The sequence below is a fragment of the Beta vulgaris genome, chromosome 1 (genome assembly GCF_026745355.1).
Source record: "Beta vulgaris subsp. vulgaris cultivar EL10 chromosome 1, EL10.2, whole genome shotgun sequence".
In the NCBI taxonomy this organism is placed as follows: Eukaryota; Viridiplantae; Streptophyta; class Magnoliopsida; order Caryophyllales; family Amaranthaceae; genus Beta; species Beta vulgaris.
In genome coordinates this window covers 40,019,229-40,041,257 of record NC_079202.1, presented here as the reverse complement: position 1 = coordinate 40,041,257, position 22,029 = coordinate 40,019,229, and the positions used below count along the sequence as shown (strand labels likewise).

Here is a 22,029-nt window from a genome sequence, read left to right as displayed (position 1 = left end):
ACACTTCGAGGATGATAAGTCATTTTTATATATAGTTTTTAGGTGCATTTAGGTTGCATTTTAGAGCATTTAGTTTCATATTTAGGTTCATTGTTGCATTATATTCTTAAGTTATGCTTTTCTATTCCTATTCGGTATGTTTTCTTGTTTTTGATGAATTTCAGGCATTGATAACGTATTTGGAGTATGATTAGCTAAGCTTAGGATTAGGAGCACTTGGAAAGAAGCTACAATGCATAAGGATCGTATGGATATGTCATAGTACGAGTTTGAGCAAAAACGAAGCGGAAAATCATTAGAAGAAATGTGAAAAAAGAGTCATGTCTACTCTTCTGATCATAACTTTTGATGTACTTCTTAAAATCGAGTAATTCCAGCAGATTTAGAAACTAGACTTGAAGAGCTTTCCAACGATAGGTGGCACACCCCGAGGAGACTTCGGTCAAGAAGTTTATGCCTTTCGGAAGAATTGCACTGTTTCTGCTGGAATCTGCCACGCGTACGCGCGGATCACTAATCCGCCTATTAATGATTTAATTAAGACTTTCCTTATCTTGTAAATTACTTTCCTAGTCATATTAGGTTAAAGAATATTATTTAGATATTTTTTTATTCTTTTTCTCTCTCCCTCCTTTCACGTTATTTTGATTTCTTGGTTTTAGTTTTCTCTCCTCTCTTTCTCTCTAGTTTTTAGTTGTAAACCCTAGTTTTCATCTTCTTCATTAATTCATGTTTCTTTATAGTTTCTTTGATTGATTTCTTTGACTATGCTCTCTTTTTATTTTAGATTTCATTTTTTATTCATGATAGAGTAGTTTTTATTTCTAGGGTTTGGGAATCCATGTTTATATATGTATATTGATTGATATTTATTCATGGTTTGTTATTATTGATTTCTCTAATTGATTAGTGTTTTATTGTTATCTGCAACTGATCAATTGTCTGATTAAATATTGCTAATATAGGTCATAGATCGAGAGATAGTATCTTTAGAGGCTTACCTACAATTAGCAAATCTGATTATGTTGAGCGACCGTACTAGCATATGTTGATTTGAGAGCGTTAATGCCTGACCAAGGATTAACCATGCTCTAGATATATGATTAATTGAACTTGATGATATTTTGATAGTTTATAAGTATAAACATGGTGAACCATTGCCCTAGATCTTTTTAGTTTGATTTTCGTAGTTTGATTAGTTTAGAACTTTAATTCAATATTCTGATCTTGTTTAGTTTCTCCATACTTATAAGCTAGATTAAAACGACCATCTCTCTGTGGATTCGACCCTACTTACCCTACTACATTGTTAGAAGGTTTTGCAGGAATTATTTTTGACGGGTGTACGACATCCTATCAAATTTTGGCTCCGTTGCCGGGGAGACGGTATTGTTTTGTTTAGTTTTTATTGTTGGTGAAACTAAATTGTATATATTATTTTTTTTCCTTTTTGTGAATATTTTTATTTTTTTTTATATTTTTTTTTTGTATCATGGAGTCATGCTATTTTGATGATGGGGATAATTATTTTGCTAGGCAACATAGTAATAATTCTTGGAATTCTCATGTTTACAGTTTTGATGCATCATATCAAAATCCTCAATTTTTACATGAGTCCCCTGAATTACCTCATATGTTATGTGAACCCCATGTGCATGGTAGTAATTCTAGAGCAATTTTTTCTTTTCCTCAGTATGAGAATGAAGTGTTTTGGAAGTATTATCATAGGCTTGGTGATTTTATTGGTCCTAATCATGGAATTGAACTGTGGGATATGTGTCTAGTGATTTATGAGGGGTTAAATGAAGAAACTAGGATGGTGGTAGAATCTATGTGTAATGGAGATTTCTATTCCAATCACCTGATTATTGTTGGGATTTAATTGTGTGGTTGGCTAGGGATACCTATGAGTGGGAGATGTCTTCATCTGCTCTTCTACCCCAAACTTACATGACACCACCTTTAGTAGATGGTTTTGACCCCTCTTTCCAATTTGAATGTCAATCTGCTCAAAATTCTAACCCCAACCCATTTATTTATGATGATACTGAGGGGTGGAGTTTTAATGAGAGCTATTTGGATGATGATAAGATTGAGAGAAGTGCTAATGTGATGGATGTTTTGCAGGAGGAAGAAATCATGGTTGAAATTTTCTCTTCGGAGGAAAGTCAAGTTGAGAGTGAGGTGATTTATGAGTCTTTATCGACACCGTATACTGTTTTTGAGTCTCATGTTTCCTTTTCACAACCATTTGGCCTTATTCCTTCTTCTCCTATATTATATCCTCCATCGTTCCTTCTTTCTCCCCCTTTGAATGACTCACGTGATAACGTAAATAATGTACATTTAGTTTCTTTTTCTTCTTTTGAGTCATGTAAAAAGACTAACGATTTTTCTTTTTCTCTCTCTTGTAAATATAATTTTTCCTTTGATTTTTCTTTTTGTAGTTTTAATAATTCTTTAGTATTAACTTTTTTTCATTTTTCCTTTTTACTCTTATATAATCTGCTCTGAGATGTCTGCAGGAACATATGATAAGCTTCTTAGAGCATTGAACTATTATGAGTGATCTACTGGTCTTAAACGGTCATGCAAGACCTTAAATTTGCACTTCTCGGGAGGCAACCCGAACATTAACTCATTTTCTCTCTTCTTTTCTTTACTTTTTTTTTTTTGATTTTTGTTTTTTTTTCTTTTTTTTTTGAGTGATTTTACTGATTATGGTGTGTTTTGTGTATTTGTTGTAGGTAGAACGGGTTTGAAAAAAAAAAAAGAAAAAAAAAGAAGAGACTGGACCGGGCAGAATAGCCCCACCGGGCGCGCAAGCACATTGAGATCTTCAAAAATTTGTCCAACTGTTTCTTGCCCGGTTGACCGGGCCAAATGGACTGACCGGGCGGATTTTCAAATGGTCGCCCTGCATCGCACCACACCGCAGGCGACCCCCCTGCGCGGAACCACCATCTCCGATACCTCGAAATCCTCGCGACCCCCTCCTGGTCCTTGCACCACCAGTAGCCCCTACTCATTCTCACGTTCTTATCTTCCTTCTTTCGCCACCTCTTCAGCGCACAACACAACGCACCACCCTCACCACCATTGCACAACCGCCCCTTCTCCTCCTCTTCGCGTCTGCTGCTCTCCCTCCTTTCTCCGCCTTTCTCTTCTCTACCCACGCCTGGTCCTGCGAACCACCGCCCCATTCTTCCCATCGCACCTGCGCCCCGATCGTCACCTCCTTCGACCACCTACAATAGCCGCAAACCCACCTATCATCTCTCCTGCATCCGACCACCTTCCATCCTCCTGCCTTTGACAACCCCAGCCAGCCTTCCCCTGTTTTCTGCTCTCTCTCTCTCCTTGCTTTACTCTGTTTCTTTCGGTTTTTCTTTTCTTTTTCCTATTTTTTTTTTCGATTTCTTACTATTGTTCCCTAACTTCCCTTAATGAACCCAACTTTTCTTTTTCATTTTTTTTAATCTAATTTTTTTTTTATCAATGGTTGTTTAGGTGTCTCTTCAAGTGGCTACAAATTGATTCAAGTTTGTCTCCAAGAAGCAATGCCATGTGCTTTTTAAGCTTATTCGACACATCAGTTGGGTAGTATGCCTTCGTATTCTATCTCGTTGATGCTTTTGATATTCTTATCAATTTTTGCTTGGATTTGTTGTACTTGTTGAGTTCTTACGACTACATTGATTTAACTCTTTCATTGTTGGGGTTTATGTGCGGGAATAGTGGTGAATTATGATGTTTGACGGAGTATGTGATTTGGTGATTCCGGGGTTGCTTTTCATTCCTTTTCTAAACTGGTTTATGCAGTGAGGACACTGCAAATTCTAGCTTGGGGGAGGAATATTCTATCTTTTATTGCTTTTTAGTGTAGATATCATTGCTTTCGTAGGATGTTGCACGGTTTGTACTGCTTATTAGGAGTAGGAGTTTACGTGTAACCAAAAAAATTGTACTGCTTTCTTAGTTGCATTAGCATATTTCATCTCATATTAGATTTCATCTCATTTTAGTTGCATCTATGAGACTACTGCTAAGACTTTTTGAGAACCTTGCTGATATTTTACTACATTTGTTAAGTGTCACTCATCTTGTTCATGATACTTCATAGCATGATTGTTTCGCAACTGATTGTTTGTGGTAAGATTGATTGATCTCTCTCTGACTTGATTTAACATTACTATGCAGACACCTTAACCTATGTGAGCTTTTGTGCCTATAAATTGACGTATCTGTGTCAGTTCTGTTCTTTCATGTGTGATTAGTTCCTCGTTGTTGCATTGATCTTGACTTTGACTTGGTACTCTTTGATATTTGATAGTGCATACATGTTGATATGATTGAGGCGTTTCATTTGATGATCTCAGCTCCAGAGTTATTTTTATTTTCATATTATCCTTCCTCTAGCCCTGCTGAGCCTTTTCAGAATTTGTTTGATTGATACCTATATTACAAGCCATTGGCCTCATTTGATTCTTGTCCCAAGCCTAGCTTGGGGGAGCGAGTATTTGTTTTGGTTTGGTTTGTATTGAATTGAAGTGCTCTAATTGTGGTTAGAAGAATGAAAAATATGTTTAGTGAGCTTGGAAATTGAAATGAAAGTTTGTAAAAACACAAAAAAAAAAAAAGTGAAAAATGAAATGAAAAAGAAGGAAAGAGTTTGAATAAGTGTGAAATAAAAAGGGTTATGATTGAATTTCTTAAGTGAAAAAGGTTGTTGATTAGATTTGGAGATTGTTGGTTGTTGCATGGAGTTGTTATGACCTTTTATGGTTATGTTTCCAGTTATATGATGCTCCCCCTTCTTGGTTTTTCCACCACAATTCCCAAATTATTTTCCATACCTTTAACCTCAGCCCCATTACAACCCTTAAAAGTCCTCTTGATCATCGTGTATTGTATTGTTGAGTATTAAGTGAGTCAAAAAGTCAAAGTTAAAGAGTATTTGCTTCATCTGAGTCGACTTGTTTAGGTTGAGAATCATTATTTAACCCTTAAACTCATGAGAGATTTGAGTGCACATAACTATAGTGAGGTCTGTCATGTTTGGTTAAATCCAGTTTGGGAGAGATGGTTTGTGGTATGATTGGAAAGTCGATTGCGATACATGACATGCTATGCAGCTTTGTTCGAGATTGTTTCGATGCTTGGTTTATGTAGTGATTATATCTCTCGTGTTCTCAATTGAGTGTTTAGCCCTGTTGTAGTCCTATATTGTAGGTTGTCTAACTTTTCCGTGTCTATGTCTTATTGCTTGAGGACAAGCAATGGTTTAGCTTGGGGGAGTTTGATAAGTCATTTTATATATAGTTTTTAGGTGCATTTAGGTTGTATTTTAGAGCATTTAGTTTCATATTTAGGTTCATTGTTGCGTTATATTATTAAGTTATGCTTTTCTATCCTATTCGGTATGTTTTCTTGTTTTTGATGAATTTCAGGCATTGATAACGTATTTGGAGTATGATTAGCTAAGCTTAGGATTAGGAGCACTTGGAAAGAAGCTACAATGCATAAGGATCGTATGGATATGTCATAGTACGAGTTTGAGCAAAAACGAAGCGGAAAATCATTAGAAGAAATGTGAAAAAGAGTCATGTCTACTCTTCTGATCATAACTTTTGATGTACTTCTTAAAATCGAGTAATTCCAGCAGATTTAGAAACTAGACTTGAAGAGCTTTCCAACGATAGGTGGCACACCCCGAGGAGACTTCTGGTCAAGAAGTTATGCCTTTCGGAAGATTGCACTGTTTCTGCTGGAATCTGCCACGCGTACGCGCGGATCACTAATCCGCCTATTAATGATTTAATTAAGACTTTCCTTATCTTGTAAATTACTTTCCTAGTCATATTAGGTTAAAGAATATTATTTAGATTATTTTTTATTCTTTTTCTCTCTCCTCCTCCCCTTTCACGTTATTTTGATCTTCTTAGGTTTTAGTTTTCTCTCCTCTCTTTCTCTCTAGTTTTTAGTTGTAAACCCTAGTTTTCATCTCCTTCATTAATTCATGATTTCTTTTAGTTTCTTTGATTGATTTCTTTGACTATGCTCTCTTTTATAGTTTTAGATTTCATTCTTTATTTCATGATAGAGTAGTTTTTATTTCTAGGGTTTGGGAATCCATGTTTATATAATATGATTATTGATTGATATTTATTCATGGTTTGATTAATTATTGATTTCTCTAATTGATTAGTGTTTTATTGTTAATCTTGCAATCTGATCAATTGTCTGATTAAATATTGCTAATATAGATCATAGATCGAGAGATAGTACTCTTTAGAGGCTTACCTACAATTAGCAAATCTGATTATGTTGAGCGACCGTACTAGCATATGTTGATTTGAGAGCGTTAATGCCTGACCAAGGATTAACCAGTGCTCTAGATATATGATTAATTGAACTGTGATGATATTTTGATAGTTTATAAGTATAAACATGGTGAACCATTGCCCTAGATCTTTTTAGTTTGATTTTCGTAGTTTGATTAGTTTAGAACTTTAATTCACATATTTCTGATCTTGTTTAGTTTCTCCATACCTTATAAGCTAGATAAAACGACCATCTCTCTGTGGATTCGACCCTACTTACCCTACTACATTGTTAGAAGGTTTTGCAGGAATTATTTTTGACGGGTGTACGACAGCCTATCAGAGGACCATTTTATCGAACATGTCCTTATATAGGATGTTGGCGGAACTGCCGCCATCTACCAATATGCGGTGAACCATAACCGTTGAGATCTGCAGAGATACTACCAAGGGATCATCATGGGGGTAGATGATACCCTTAGCGTCCTCTAACGTGAATGCCACGGACGGTATGCTTGGGGGTGCCGGCCATTGTCCGATGTTGTGATAATTCACTTGGTGCCTAACCTCCTTCAGGCTGGCTTTGGCACCGTGTATGCTTGCCCCATGCGCCGGTCCTCCTGAGATGACATGGATTTCGGTAATTCGTTCTTTCACCGATCTCCTGTTGCCATTTTCATCTTCTCTGGACGGGGATTTTCATTCAACTCTTGCTTGGTACTGGGTGAAGTAGCCTCTTCACACCAAGTCCATCCCATCTTTCAGGTCATTACAGTCATCTGTGACATGACCGTAATCCTTGTGGAACTCGCACAACTTTGATTTATCCTGGCCCTTATAATACATCTTTCGGGGTCGTTGCCACTTATCTTCTTTCTTTTGGAGTTCATATATCTCTGCCCAGGACATTGTTAGATGAGTGTAATTGCGATATCAGTCAGATCGCCCTTCCTGACCCTTCTTTACCGAATTATTTTCCTCCCTCCTACCGGAATTGTCCGGCTTCTTGTCCTTCCAGTACTTGTCTTTCTCCTTTTCCTTCCCATCTCCTTCCGGCCTTTTAGCAGTTGTTGTCTTGTCGAATTCTTCTCCTCCGATGAAGTTATTTGCCTTCCCTAAGACTTCTGTTAGGCTTGTCAGCTTTTTGCGACCCAGGTAGCTTCTGAAGGCAGTCCCTTCTTTCAGACCTGTGATCAGGGCTAAGACCGTTACCTCCTGCTGCAGACTGGGTATGGTAACGGCTTCTGCATTGAAGCGCCCTACGTAGTCCCTTAAGCTTTCTGAGTCTCCTTCCTTGATGGACATCATCTTGCCGGTAGTCTTCTCCCTGCGTTTGTTACTGATGAAGTGGGTGACAAACATGGAAGTGAGCTGGCGGGAATCGAAGACAGTTGCCGGTGGTATGCTTTTGAACCACGTTTGACCAAGCGTAATTAGCGTAGAGGGGAATACTTTACACCATACCGAGTCGGTATTCGTGTACAGCATCATATGGCCCTCGTACGCCTAGATGTGATCCTCCGAATCCGTCTTGCCGTCATATTTGCATTTCGGCATTTTGAACTTCTCCATAGGCTCTTAGAGGATGGCAGTGGAGAAAGGAGAGTTTCTTAAAGATACCGGTGTCCTACGCCGGTATTCGCTTCCTCTTCTAGGCTGGCTTGACTGCTGGATCGCTGTCTCTTGCGCCTCTTCTTCATCCTCCTCCCCAACTCACTTAGTGGGGGTCTTGGAATTTGCCACCTGATCCTGGTCATTCCGGCCTTGTTCACCCTGGCGCCCTGTCGCCAGTGAGCGCATCTTTCTCACCGGACTATGGGGTCTGCTCAGAGGATGTTTGCCGGCTTGACCAGTCGGTGGTGTCTGGCTAGCCATGGCTTGAAAAACCTCCGCTGCACTCTGGAGCTGTTCTGGAGTGAACATGTGTTGGAGTGTCTCGAAGATATTTTGTTGAGGGGTCTAAGCAGCCTTCTTTCCCTTATCAGTTGGTGGTTTGGACGATCCTACCACCAGTAGGGGAGTTGAGAATCCTAGTGGTGCTTTCCCCAGTGAGATGTTGTTTTCGTCAGTTTCCGGCATCCCAAAGTGCTGATTAGGATCCATGAGAGTGGTTTCGCTGGCAAAAGTATGGCTTTAGACTCAAAGGTATAGTTCACTCCCTCCTTCTAGCGCTAATTGTTCCGGTATGGAATAAATGGTAGGGTATGAACCGGTATCTCCTTCGTATACAAGCCGGTTTGATGATTGCAAAATAGAACACGTAAACTAACCTGCTCGGGGATTGATCTGAGGAACGCCCCTCCGATGTCTAAGTCAATAATGGGTAAACCGGTAGCTCTGAAGTTGAGTATAATAATGATTGTGAACGTACCTTATGACTCATATCAGCGGAGTATTTATAGGAGCCGGCAAGAGTCCTTGCTAGGGTAGGACTCTGCTCCTATTGGTTGGGCATAATTCTATCCTCTTTGGATACAATTCTATCGCCTTTGATACTTATCTTTAGGCCCGTAGGCGCATTTAGATAGTAACTGGATCAAGCCCAGGCCCATGTGAGAATGGCCCAATGAGGAGTACCATTCAGGTATCCTGATAAAACCGGTATGACAAAGTCAATGGTTCTTTGGTAAGCGCATTGACCATGACGATTCTTATCGATCTACGAGGATCGATGTGGAACTTAGACAACCCCCATACAATTATGATATTCATTGTACTTGTAATCTCTCTAAAATGATTAACTTCATTATTGTGAAGGTTATGTTATGTCCGATTTCTAATGTTTGAATGTCTTAGATTTTAAATATTTTGTATCTAAATTATTTTTATTATCAAGAAACAATGAGTGAATCTTTGCATATGTTCATAATCAACTTTTCCCTTCATTTTATTTGTTTCAAATTAAGTACAAAAAACATGGATCCGATATGTTGAACTTAAAATAATTTCACAATTCGTTGTGGGAAAAAAATAAGCTTAAAGTTAAAAAGTCCAAAAATTTCTCTTATCTACACATATTCATCCATGTTCAAGATTCGAACCCGGGTTATCAGCGAAATCAAGTACAAGCAGTACCCGAGTTAGCGAGGTATCAGCACATTGTTCATCTTGCAATTAAAAATATTTGTACAAAATGAGAACTATTCAATATATTACCCTTTAAATATACAGTTATACGAAATAAAATGTTATGTGACTATTGTAAATACTATGATACTAAAAAACTATCATGTTACTACTTCCAATCTCCAAAACCATTACAACTTTTTCGTTATTTGACGTTCTTATTCTAAATGTTCAATCTGCGACTCTAAATGTTCAATCTACAACTCCAAACCTTCATGTTCTAAATGTTCAATCTGCAACTCCAAATCCATATGATGCACTTCAATTTTCGAACATATATGAGAAATTATTTTAACTTCAATAACTTAAATCTTTTGCGACGACCACTCCGAATCGGGGTAAAAATATACTCCCTCCGTCCCGAAATATAGTTCTGTATCTTTCTGCACTGTCTTTAAGACGTATTTTTGGCATGCAATATCTTCTATTTCGTATTAGTAAAAAATATTAAAAGTTGGTATTATAAATGTACACATTATGGCGAATCTAACAAGATTCCACGTGAGTATGTTATTTTATCTCTATTATATAAGCCAAGGGGGATCTATGGTGTCCCCCAATGAAATGTCTTTTTTATCCTTAGCTAAGAATATATACTTAATTGGATATTCATATATTGTACAATTATATACTTTCCTAATTTAAAGATTGGACAAAATTTCCAATAATAAACTAAATAATCATTAACAAAGTAACTTGACATAATGAGAAAAATGGTTACTCAATAAAAAAAAATTACAAATTTAATTTGACTACAAAACTTTACATCTAAATTTATATCTCAATTTCTAAATTTTTTTTTATAGATTACAGTAGTTTGTATAACAATAATTATAAATCACACTTCTATAATTATATTTTGATGAAATTTATTAAGAATAGACCCAAACAATCGACTCACACATCGCGTGTATAAAAAATATTAAAAGTTGATATTATAAATGTACACATTGTGGCTAATCTAACAAGATCCCACATGAGTATGTTATTTTATATATATTAGTGACAGTATTTGGTCAAAGTTTTTAAAGTTTGACTCCCAAAATAGAAACAGGAACTACATTTTGGGACGGATGGAGTAGCAAAAGGACTTATAATTAATCGAAATAATGGGTTTTAAATCCCGACAACTAATTTCGGTGACTACCGACGAAAATACTGGCAGAAAACATTCTAATTCCGGCAACAATTTCGATGACAAAAAGAAAAAAAATCCGGCTACAAATGCCCAAATCTAGTTCCGATAAGACATCCAATGAAAATACGACAAACATTCCAGCTACAAAGTCCGAGTTCTAATTCCGACAAGAACAAAGATTTTCCGACAAGAACAAAAAGTTCTAGCTAAAATTGTGCGTCGGTTAAGAGAGAGAAGATGGGAAATTTTAAAAGGGTAATTTTTTGAGGTGAGTGAATTGTGAGGAGAGAGAAAAAATTGAGAAAGGTTATTAAATTCAAAATCAAATTTTCATATTTTGGTTTGAAATTCAAATGAAAATTTCAACTTAGTAGAATTTGGACCCCACTTCTTCTCGCCAATGAAATCACTTGTGTATGTGATCCCCACATAAACAAAGTGTATTAGTCTTTCTCTTAATATCTTGTACACTTGAAAAAGTAGCAAGTTGATAAAAGAGCCACACTAGAAAGCTTATACGATCTATTAGACTGTTACCACATTTCTACAGCTCATGCATGACTGAGTCTGATAATAACAAACTGATAGCTCCTCACATCGCAATAAAAATTAGATCAATTCACAGTTCCGTAGTTCATACACGAGATGGCTAATCTTGTTAGTGATCGGTGGGCAGGCGTGTTGCATTTGGCAATCTTTGTCCACGAACAAAATAGCTGAAGAGATGTAAAGCCCTTGCTGGCTGTGAATAGAGCACCATATGTGCAGCACCCCTTACTGTAGCAAAGGTCAACAAATTTCCGTACTCAATTGACCAACCTCCTACCTATTGCCAAATATTTCAGATGTTAACATCATACAAAGACATTTTTGGCTGTGCGAAACTGTTCTCTTTCATAACTTGGGTTGTTTCCAAATTAGCATACTACTTGTACATTGTCATTCCCTATATTTTCTCAAGCTGTTATGTTAAACCTTTCACCATCTGCTTATTATATGTACTAGTTTTGCATAGACGACATGAACTTGGAAGGGGGTTACCTGCTCTTTATGAAACCAGGCTCCATAAGGAACAGTGACCTTCAAATTTAAGTCACGAGCAAGTTCATGAATCATCGTGCGGGATCCCAGGCTCCCAGCAGTGGAGCTACAGAATCTTGATCTCCACTGAGGAAAAAGTAGTTGATCATGAAATGTCATACAAACCACCCATACTTTGGTATAACTGATTTCTTGCGTCGTGTAGTATTTACCTGTAAATCCAAACTGGAACACCCTTTTGGATGATTATTTTAAGCCAGTGGAAGCATATCCAATCTGATGTCAGTCTTAGTATAGTTTGAAACACTGCGACAAAGAAATACGCAAATATCAGCAATCTTTAACCCCATAACCAAATAAAGTGTTCCCCGTCGCCAGGGAAGCTAAAATGAAGGGTCTCCGATAAGGCGATAACACTATTGCCATTGGCCAGCATGCAATCTGTGAAACGTACTCACTATACATGGACCAGGTATAGGGCAGTTTTGTCGATTTGCATGGAGAGCGTGTTGTACTTCTGGAACATTGAAATAGAACCAAGATTCATAATTGATGCAAACATCAATACCTAAGAGGCTAAGCTTAATTTAGTGGCCTGCAGATGGAAAGATACTTCAGAATTCAGGACTATATCACAAGAAACCAAGCAATCAAAAAAAAATTGTTTGCTTAATTTCTCTTTTTTTTCTTTTTTTTTTTTTGGGGGGGGGGGGGGGCACTTGTGGGGTTGTTAAAGAACGACAATGGACATACCACTTTCCTCAAACGAAGTTCTTGCTCCACTATTGATGGGTAACAAACATCTAGAATCACATCATAATTATCAACGTAGCTGCCAACGCTGAGCTTCGCTTCTGTTATTGCATTTTAGCACTTCCTGGATACATTATTATCAGGATTGCCAAAACTGTAATCATTGAAGTTACACTCCTTGATTATGGTGAGACCAATTTCATCAGAAATCATCCCATGTGACCATAAGAACTCATATTCAGCCTGAATATCTCGATCAAGTTTGAGCAAAGGATTTCCTATCTGACTCACCAAAATAAAGAGTGGGGGGATTTCCTATCTTGAATTTCTTCTCTGATTGGGGGGCTGCCAAAATTTGATGTCAGTGTTGAGAATTTCCGACCCATCTAATTTAACGGGTCAACATGACACAGCACGTCTTATGACATGGGTCGGGTTAGTGTTGAGATTTCTAAGTCGAAGATGACATGCTAAACCCTTTTAACACAATTGCTAAACAAATGTAGGATTTTAATTTACAAAATTGTTCCAAAATTGTCAAAAAAAAAGAAAAGAAAAGAAAAAGAAAAAAGCTTAGCAAGAGAACACGACAAAAACTGATTACGAATATAGCGGGTCATTATTGAGATTCTTGGCATGTTTAGTAAATGGGTCAACACGACCCGACACGTTTTATTAAATGGGTGTCAAATAAATTTCAACCCATTTATATACAACACAAACACCACATGATCATGAACTTTTACCAGTAAGAAAAGAGGCAACATCACTGAAAAAATTCACATAAGACTTACAGCAACTCCTTTTATGTTGAACTTAAAAGCACTTGAATTGGCATTATGATCCAGTAAAGCAACAGCCGACTGTGGTATGTAATGCCCTGCAGATTCCCGTCCATCATATCAAGAAGAACACAAAAACTAGTCAAGCACAAACAAATCACTGTCAATTACCACTACTTTCCCCATTTTAAAGTGTTCGTCTTAGACTCCAAGTTAATTTCCAAAGCTACTTCGTATAAAGAAGTAATAATAATGCACAGTGAGGTAATTAATAAATAGGAAGAGTCAAATAAACAAAAAGCAGAAAGAAAATAAACTGGGAAGGATGAGAGTAAATACGAAACAAGAGGAATATTTTGGGCCAGAGGTACGCTGGTAGAGTATTATTTCAAACATATCATTTTAAATCGAGAAAAGAGTACAAAAATAATACTCTACCAGCGTAGCTTTCTCCAGTAAGAAAGAAATCCCTAAACTTGAGTACTGGAAATTTCTCATACCACATCATCATAAATATGAGCATGTCCATTGCTGCAAAGAGAACTAGAATTAAGCTTTCTATTGAGATTGTAAAGGATGGAAAATTGTCTTAAAATAATGTACAATACCTGTTGAGATATCCCAAGCATTGTAATCGGAAGTTGTATTTGAATATGACCATCCTACTCCAGCTGGAGACTCAACAAAGAGGAGATTGGACGCTGTCATGGACACAGAAAAACAAGTACAAATTATAAAAATGTGGGTCATAAAAAAACCAGGTGACTTAAAACTTCTAAACAAAGGGTAAAAGAGATGGTAGAAAAGTGTAATCTTTATTTCATGATTTTGAATTTTGAAGTAGACCCCTACCATCACCTGTAGGGAAAAAAAAGGTCCCAGTTCCGTATAGGCACCACCACCAAGCACGAAACACCAGGGCCTGTTGAATAAGATACAGGTGAATACTAATACTTCCTCCGTTTCATATTACTAGCTACACTTCTCAATTTTACGGACTCCTAGGCAATTTTTGGAAAGAGAGAGGTAGAGAGTAAAAGGAAAAGGGACCCATGTGAGAGGAGAGGGATAGAAAGAGTTTATTTCCCAAAAAGGAAGTGTAGCAAGTAATGTGAAACTTCCCACAATGGAAAGTGTAGCGAGTATTATGAAACGGAGGAAGTACATACATGTATTATTTTTGGGTCTACCAATTCTCCAACAATACTACATTAGATAAATAATAGGTATTATTGTAGACAGATTATAAAGAATCATACCAGCTCCCATTTTGACTGGGCGTGGCCTAAAGTGTTTCATTTCTTAATCTTTATTCACATTTGTTTTTTATTTTATTTTATCAGTGGGTGGGGATACAGCCAACTCTCAAGCTTAATACAATCAACATTTGAGCTGCTCTCATTAGTCTGAACAAATACGAGTATTGGGGCACATCTATGCCAAACATCAGTAAACCAAAACAAAAACAAAGCAGGGGACTCATGAGTGAAAATTGTATCACTCAAAGCCTCTCTAATTAGAGCACCTGCGAATGATATTCACCCTCAATAGAGCCCACAGTTACTCCCCTTGATTGATTATTGGTTTATGGTTGAAGTGATTGGTGAGTTCCTCTACCCTAGTGCAGTTTATCATTCTTTGACTCTTTAAGCGTATGGGTAGGTTTGATTGTGGCTAATTTTTTTGGTTACAATTCCTAAATAGTTTATATATGCAATAGTTGATTACCCTTTTTACCAATTTAGACCTAACTTATCATAGTCGATATTACCTGGAGGATGGTTCTCTTGTTAGTCCGTCCATGTGGTATCAACCCTTGCCCTGCTATCTAGGTAGAAGGACCTTGCGAGGTTTGTATCTTTGGTAGGCTCTACGATAGCCTATAAGGGACAACTATAAAAGGCTGCAATCAGGTTGGAAATTTGATCTCTCATTTTTGGTACGAAAATCTGAAGGCCTTGTGGACACTGAACTCTAGCCCATCAGAAATATCACAGGGCATTGCAGTAGCAAATAATCAATAACGAACACAAGGCAGCCAATTGCTGCTTGTCGTCCAGGAGCAAGAAGAATATAATGCAGCAGTTCAGAATGAAACATCATGGTCTAAAGCAGAAGGAAGAGCAAGAACCTAACCTCCATTGAGCTAGAGAGTGAGAGGCTTAAGGTCAAGATCTTGTTCAGCTTCAACAAAGTAGTAAAACAAGCTCCTCCCAGCCTTGACATCCACATCAATGTAGCCAGCAAACTGTCTGAATCCAACCTTTGGTTGACCGGGCAATCCTACTAAAAGATCTTCCAGTGGGTACGCGTCAAACCACCTATTCCAACAAAGACCACCAACATCAACCACCAATGGATGCTAGCCATGCTTGCCATTCTCAGTCTATCTCCAATAAAATTTATAAAAAGTATCAGAGATGTGGTTCTCTCAAATTCAATAGAATTAAACATGTTTTGAACTTTTTAGTGGCCATCATTTAATCAAATATAAAGTTCCCGCCTTTCAGTAAGCAGGGAAAACGGAGGCTCATCTGGATAGCTTTTAGACCGGCACACGGCCGAAATCTTTATAAGGCTAGCACTAGACACTCTCAGCTCCATAAATACCATTTTTTTATTCCTATGTTCAGTCATTTCATGTAATATTAAACCTGGACTGCTTAATCAATTATCTTCTTGAACAGGAAGCCAGCAAATGCCATACCTTCAACATAGCTACTATTATTTTAGTAGACATACTAGCGGACAAATTTCAATGATATAGTATAATATAGTCACTGCAGATTTTCCCAAAAATTGGGAATCAGGATAAGTAGGGAAAAAATTTGTCGTTTCCGAAGCTACAAAACCACCAAACACTAAACCTGACACTGAGAAATTGTAATGCTTAAAATACATTTTTACTATGTATAAAATGTATTCAGATACAGACTATTGCATATGATCAGTATATAGGTGTAACTACAGATATGTTGCATCCAAAGAAGCCAACTATGCATGCTTAATATAACATGTTTGTTAGCTGAAATTTTGTTATAATACTTTCAGGCATACTCATCTCAAGTCTATATATATTTCTCTCTCCTCATCAAATGGGTACTTCCTCCCATCTCTATCTATCTCCTCGACACATACTTGAAACAGAAGGCTAAGTCCACGCTACCTTCAGCCTTTTGATGTATGAATAATCACGTTTTATAATTCTCTGTAATAACTGCTATTATTAGAACTTCTATGATACGGAATCTTTCAAATCTAATTATTTCACACATAAAACTCTCAAGTCTTAACAGATGGTAAAAACTTAATTAATTAGTTTGCAGCTATTTGCCACTTGACAAACAATCGCCTGGACATAGGTTCCACATTTCATTAAAGCAGTGAGAAAGTGGAACGCATAAAAATAATCCCTATGATTTAGTGTTGGTGAGACAATCCACTGATATCAAAAGCTCAAATAAAGCTTAGAAATTTGTTGGATTATGTGACTGTACCGGGACACACTAACTTACCCAGTTTGCAATTCTACTGCCTTCATAGCATCATAAGTCCATCAGCAGTCCTGGTGATTACAACCTCTTGATAGTAAAGAGGACTAGTGCACCATTTTTTCTAGAGCCATGGTACTAGCCACTAGACACTAAGTGCGTTAATTATAGCCCATAATTATTTTAGTTTACCACACACAAAAAAAAGTGTCTAAGCTTACAAAAACTCTTACAAGTTAACGTCTCTGATGTATGACAGCAGGAAAGATTTTAGAAGAACGGGAAGAGGATACAATTGATTCTCGTTAATTATCTATGGAAAAGGATGGATGTCGCAACTACTCAAGATGATATCATGCCATCCCGTGTACCCAGCTTAGGTCACCTAGAACAGAAAACCTTAAATTACCAAAATATCTGACAGGTCAAGTCCATAGGAGAGAAATTACCAAGTTGCAGCATGTATAACTTATTTACCAGCCATTAACTCACATTATAACCTCATTCATGTCTTCAGAGTTTAGAGTTTCATATCAGTAGGAAACATAGAAAAATTATGGTGGAATTACAGGTCATATGAACAGTTTCTTAGAGCACTAATCCAACTTTCCCCCCACTCCACCTAAAAAGATGAATAAAATTTATATGGCTAAGCTTAATAATCTGATTATAAGCCACTTACAATCTTTCCAGCTTCTGATTAACTCTTTTTGAAGACTTAACAGCATCGTAGCTCTATCCCTGCCTTAACTGTGTCTATAAGATCTCTGCTGCCATTTCTTTTCATCATTACTACTAGTCTAAGACTATAACTCCCAAAAATGCCTGACTATTTTTGCTACAGATTCTGATTGATACCTCTCTTCTACTTTAAACTTAAATATTCTTCACTGAGGGGCCTTGTCTTAGTCTTGAATCACAACGTTATGTACATCTTGATCTCCCCCCACACCCAGCCAGCATGGGACGCGCACAACTGCTTCTACTCTCAGCTCCGTGATATCAACTTCTAATATCAACTAACTTGTCAATATTAGAAAGTAAAAGATGGAAGCCAACCCCAAATAAAACTATGTTCAAAAGCGCTTTTGCTTTGTCCATCACTCAAATCTTCTGTCACAAAACTGCTTCTACTCTCAGCTCCATAAAGATTTCTTTGCAATCTGAAGAGCAGATAACCAGACCATAGGATGCCTCGACTCTCAAGAGTATTACATTAGGAGGACGGAAGAAATATGGTGCGGCACTGTTGTCTGTTTTAAGATAATGTTGCATGGTGCCCAGGAAAAGGATGCATGGCCTCCAATGCCTCTTGAGTAAAGCAGCTTGAAAAATAACCAATAAATTATACCAAGTTATGAACATCATCCTCCTTCCTACTAATCCAGCTAGATCCAGGAAACTTTGGGACACCCTTTTCTCTCATTTGCGTCCTCAAAGAGTCAACCTCACTCCAATTACCTGAGGAAGCATGTATACTTGAAAGCAAAATGTACGCGGAAGAACTTCGAGGATCCAAATAAATCAGCTTTTCTGCTGCTTTCCTCCCTCTTGCATCATCTCCATGCAATTTGCAGGCACCAAGAAATGACGCCCAGATCTTCGCATCAGGTTGAATCTCCAAATTGTCAATAAAGCTCTCTGCTTCCTCAAGAAAACCCCATCGACCAAAAAGGTCAATCATACAGGCACAGTGATCGTTTCTTGGCTGAATACCGCACTGATCAACCATCATATTGTAGATATAACGACCTTCAATTATTTTGCCTCCATGACTACAAGCACTAAGAACACCGAGAAATGTCACCTCATCAGGATCCACATGTGATTGCATTAGTTCACCAAATATCTTTAGTACATCTTCTACATAACCATTTTTAGCTAATCCAACTATAATTGAATTCCAAAGGATGACATCCCATTTACTGTCAATTTCCTTGAAAACCTGCACAGAACTTTTCACATCTCCACATTTGGCATACATGTCTATAAGAGCACAGCCTACTAACATATCTGAATTGAAGCCAGAGCGAAAAACAAATGAGTGGATTTCAGTACCATCCCTCGATGAAGTTAAAATAGAGCATACTTTGAGAATGCTAGCAAACGTTGCTTGATCTGGCAAAACATCATAGCTGCGCATTTCTCTATAAAGCTGCAAAGCCTCCTCATGGCAGTCATTTTGGTTTAATCCGGAGATCATAGACGTCCAGAGTATTGCACTCTTTCGTTTTGGGAACTCCAGAAAAAGTTTACTCGCATCTGATATCTTATGGGAATCCATGTACATACCTAACAAGGATATACCCAAGAATCCGTCGTCATATAGCATTCCTTTCTTTAGCAAGAGGCAGTGGATTTGCCTCCCTAGATCAAACATGAAAGACCCATGACATGCATCTAAAAGATTAGCAAAGGTAATTTCAGATGGACATAGTTCTTCAGCTAGCATAAGCTTATAGATTTTTACCGCTTCTGCTAAATTGTCCTGAGCAAGCCCAGCAATCAAAGCATTCATGGAAACCACGCTGCGATTATGCATGCGACAAAAAACCTCTTGTGCAGTCTGAATAACCCCACACTTGACATACATGTCAATAAGAGAGCTTCCCACATAAAGGCTAGTAGCTAAGCCATGTTTCACAGATAAACAGTGCATTTGTCTGCCTTGGGCAAGATCTTTCAAATTAGCACAAGCGCTTAGCATACTTGCCATAGCAACTTCATCAGCTGCTGTACCATCAGACATCATCCTCTGAAACAGGCCAAAAGCCTCATACTCCTTTTCCACCTGTACATACCCAACAATGATTGCATTCCATGAAACATTATCCCTATCTTTTATTCTCTCAAATAGCTGCCTTGCTTCTGCTAAACTGCCTGATTTAGCGTACATATCAACCAACGCATTGCTTACAAATAAATTTGATTCAAGATTGGTCTTAATTATCTGAGAATGCAATTGGCTCCCAAAGTCCAATCTCATCAAGCAACCACATGCACTCAAAATGCTGGTATAAGTAAATTCATCAGCTTGATATCCACCATCCTTCATGTCCATAAACAGTTCAGCAACCTCACTAGCAAACCCGTTCTGTACATAGCCCCCAAGCATGGTATTCCACAGCACAATGTTTTTCTGTTCCAAAGAATCAAAGACTTTCCTCGCAGACTTTGGCTTCTGACATTTGGCATACATATTTAGTAAAGAACTGCCGACATAAACATTATCATCAAGTCCTTGCTTGATTGCCTCTGCATGAACTGATAGGCCAACATGAAGAGCCTTCAAATTAGCAGTGGCTCTTAGAACACTTCCCAAAGTGGAACGAGTCGAAGATACACCAGCTTTTCTCATATTTAAGAAGAAATTCATGGCTTCCGCTTCATAACCTCGTTTTGCCAGCCCAGAGATCATAACATTCCAAGCCATACTGTTTGGATGAGGCATCTGAACAAACAAACTTCTTGCCTTATCTATCCCCCCATCATTTACAAATGCATTAATTATAGTCACAAACGCAACATGATCAGGAACACAGCCTAAATTTTGCATACTCTCAAACACTTTGAGAGCCTCGTCAAGCAAACCCATCTGAATGAATGCTGTAATCATCGCAGTACACAAAACCAAATTTGGACTACATGATTGATCAAACATTCGTCTGGCATCACCTAAAGCGTTGCATTTAACATACATATCAGTCAAAGAACCTTCACAAAATGAATGATAAACAAAACCCATCTTAATAACATCACAATGTACTTGCTTCCCAAAATCAAACATCATCATCCTAGCACAAACAGAAAGCAATATAGCATAAGTGTACGCATTCGGCTGAACACGAAAACCACGCATCGTCAAAAATAACTTGACAACTTTATATAGCACCCCACGTCTTGAATACATCGACATAATCGAATTCCAACCCATCACATCCCTCATCTCCAACCTCTCAAAAACCCTTTCAGTATACCCTGCATTACCACACTTAGCATACAAATCAAGAACTGCATTACCCAACTGGCCATTTAACCCAAAACCAAACTTCAAGCTACGAGCGTGGATGGCTTTACAAGCATAAGAAGCTTGAGATATTCTCTGAGGCATTTCCTCGAACAGTTGGCGTGCTTTGATTTTCCCACATTGTTCCAAACATAGTTTTAGAAGATGATCATAAGTTTCATGTATTATTTGATTCGTGGGTGGGTCAATAGTACTTATTTCTTGGGAAATTGGTGTAAATTTGCAGTAGTAACGTATGAAACGCGAGTTTTTTGTGTATGCTTTTACTGAGAATAGGAAGTTATAGTTCATTGCTTCATACTTCATTGGTCCATAGATTTTTATTTTTATCTCGAGGCTCGAGCGCAGCGCGCGCATGAAGTTGATTGGAGCCCCTTATTGAATATTCATATGGGTAAAAGGAAAATGAAATTGGAGCAAATCAAAATGTGAAAGGTCAAGGATTTGATTTTATTAAGTGCTTGTTGAGAACCAAAACTTATACTGAACATCTTTTTTTTTTTTTTTTTAATTCCTCTTTTGAAACTCTCCATGTTAGCAATAAGGGAAAAAAAATTATCTTAAGATTTACATATCCTTTTCGCTATTTACCGCTCATATTTATTAAAAATCGTCTGTATTTTTCTTTGAAATACCCCATATACCCAAAGTTATTAAAATCGCGATTCAAATCTTAAAATCTTACGATTTTACGATTCAAAATATGGTAGACGATTCGATTCACGATTCTAGACGATTCTATACAAAACCTGTTGACTAGTGAAAACCTCGCAGGTTTAAATCATACTAACAAAGAAAATAAGAGATATATATTGTTACTTATTGCCAATATAGTGAGTAAACAACTATTTTTTTCAATTTTTAGGTCTTTTAACTTACAATTTTAGCATATTCAATGAAGATTGAGTGCAATATCTTGATTATACATGTTTGTAGAATCTTACGATTCTACGATTCGATTATCCGATTCGATTCTAAAGGTTGTTTTCGATTCAAAGTAGAATCTCGATTTTAACAACATAGCATATACCCCTCCCTTTCACCCCACTCTTACTCTCTCACCTCTCACCAACTTCACCTCCACCTCACTTCATCCCTCAGACCTCCACCACCAGTGTACTACCACCGACAGACCACCACCACCGATGGACCACCTCCACCGGCGTACAACCACCACCACCTGACTCACCACTGCATACCACCACCACCACTGCGAACCACCACCACCGGAGCACCACCTACCTCACCGTCGTAGACAACCACCGATGGAATGTGGTTAGTCTTTTAAAAAAACAATTCGCCACCAAAGCGCGGTACCAATTTTTTTCGTTTCCTCAGTCGAAACAGA

The 22,029-nt window shown here is 37.7% G+C and overlaps 3 protein-coding genes across 23 annotated transcripts; all 3 read right to left on the bottom strand.

The window, feature by feature from the left end:
* Nucleotides 1-7,256: 7,256 nt before the first annotated feature.
* On the bottom strand, nt 7,257-7,811 carry LOC104898980 (uncharacterized). Its single transcript, XM_010686117.2, has one exon. The coding sequence runs from the start codon at nt 7,809-7,811 to the stop codon at nt 7,257-7,259; it is 555 nt and encodes a 184-aa protein (XP_010684419.2).
* Nucleotides 7,812-11,161: 3,350 nt separating this feature from the next.
* On the bottom strand, nt 11,162-21,319 carry LOC104895179 (pentatricopeptide repeat-containing protein At3g09040, mitochondrial). 21 transcript variants are annotated; one of them, XM_048643629.2, is made up of 10 exons: nt 17,337-21,319; nt 15,300-15,484; nt 14,935-15,043; nt 14,016-14,085; nt 13,772-13,864; nt 13,176-13,261; nt 12,382-12,726; nt 12,083-12,223; nt 11,841-11,934; nt 11,503-11,754 (listed from the first exon to the last, which is right to left on the bottom strand). In XM_048643629.2, exon 1 carries the CDS (start codon nt 21,036-21,038, stop codon nt 18,000-18,002), a length of 3,039 nt encoding a protein of 1,012 aa, XP_048499586.1. In that variant the 5' UTR covers nt 21,039-21,319; the 3' UTR covers nt 11,503-11,754; nt 11,841-11,934; nt 12,083-12,223; nt 12,382-12,726; nt 13,176-13,261; nt 13,772-13,864; nt 14,016-14,085; nt 14,935-15,043; nt 15,300-15,484; nt 17,337-17,999. The 21 variants fall into 21 exon arrangements, with proteins under 21 accessions (XP_048499579.1, XP_048499586.1, XP_048499594.1 ...); XM_048643637.2 differs by lacking the exon at nt 14,935-15,043 and adding an exon at nt 13,664-13,694; XM_048643639.2 differs by lacking the exon at nt 14,935-15,043 and adding an exon at nt 13,664-13,694 and having other exon boundaries at nt 14,022-14,085.
* On the bottom strand, nt 11,246-14,432 carry LOC104896466 (serine carboxypeptidase-like 42). Its single transcript, XM_048635295.1, has 6 exons — nt 14,423-14,432; nt 13,772-13,864; nt 13,176-13,261; nt 12,514-12,663; nt 11,629-11,754; nt 11,246-11,413 (listed from the first exon to the last, which is right to left on the bottom strand). Exons 1-6 carry the CDS (start codon nt 14,430-14,432, stop codon nt 11,246-11,248), a joined length of 633 nt encoding a protein of 210 aa, XP_048491252.1.
* Nucleotides 21,320-22,029: the final 710 nt, after the last annotated feature.

What these genes read in the sequence shown, in the direction of transcription:
- LOC104898980 (XM_010686117.2), bottom strand. Translation starts at nt 7,811, where the DNA reads ATGCTGTACACGAATACCGACTCGGTATGGTGTAAAGTATTCCCCTCT.
- LOC104896466 (XM_048635295.1), bottom strand. An exon ending in TCAACATAAAAGGAGTTGCT is followed by an intron (nt 12,664 to 13,175) that starts GTAAGTCTTATG and finishes TTGGTGAGTCAG; the next exon opens with ATAGGAAATCCTTTGCTCAA. An exon ending in CCTGGTTTCATAAAGAGCAG is followed by an intron (nt 11,414 to 11,628) that starts GTAACCCCCTTC and finishes ATTTGGCAATAG; the next exon opens with GTAGGAGGTTGGTCAATTGA.
- LOC104895179 (XM_048643622.2), bottom strand. Translation starts at nt 21,038, where the DNA reads ATGCGCGCGCTGCGCTCGAGCCTCGAGATAAAAATAAAAATCTATGGA.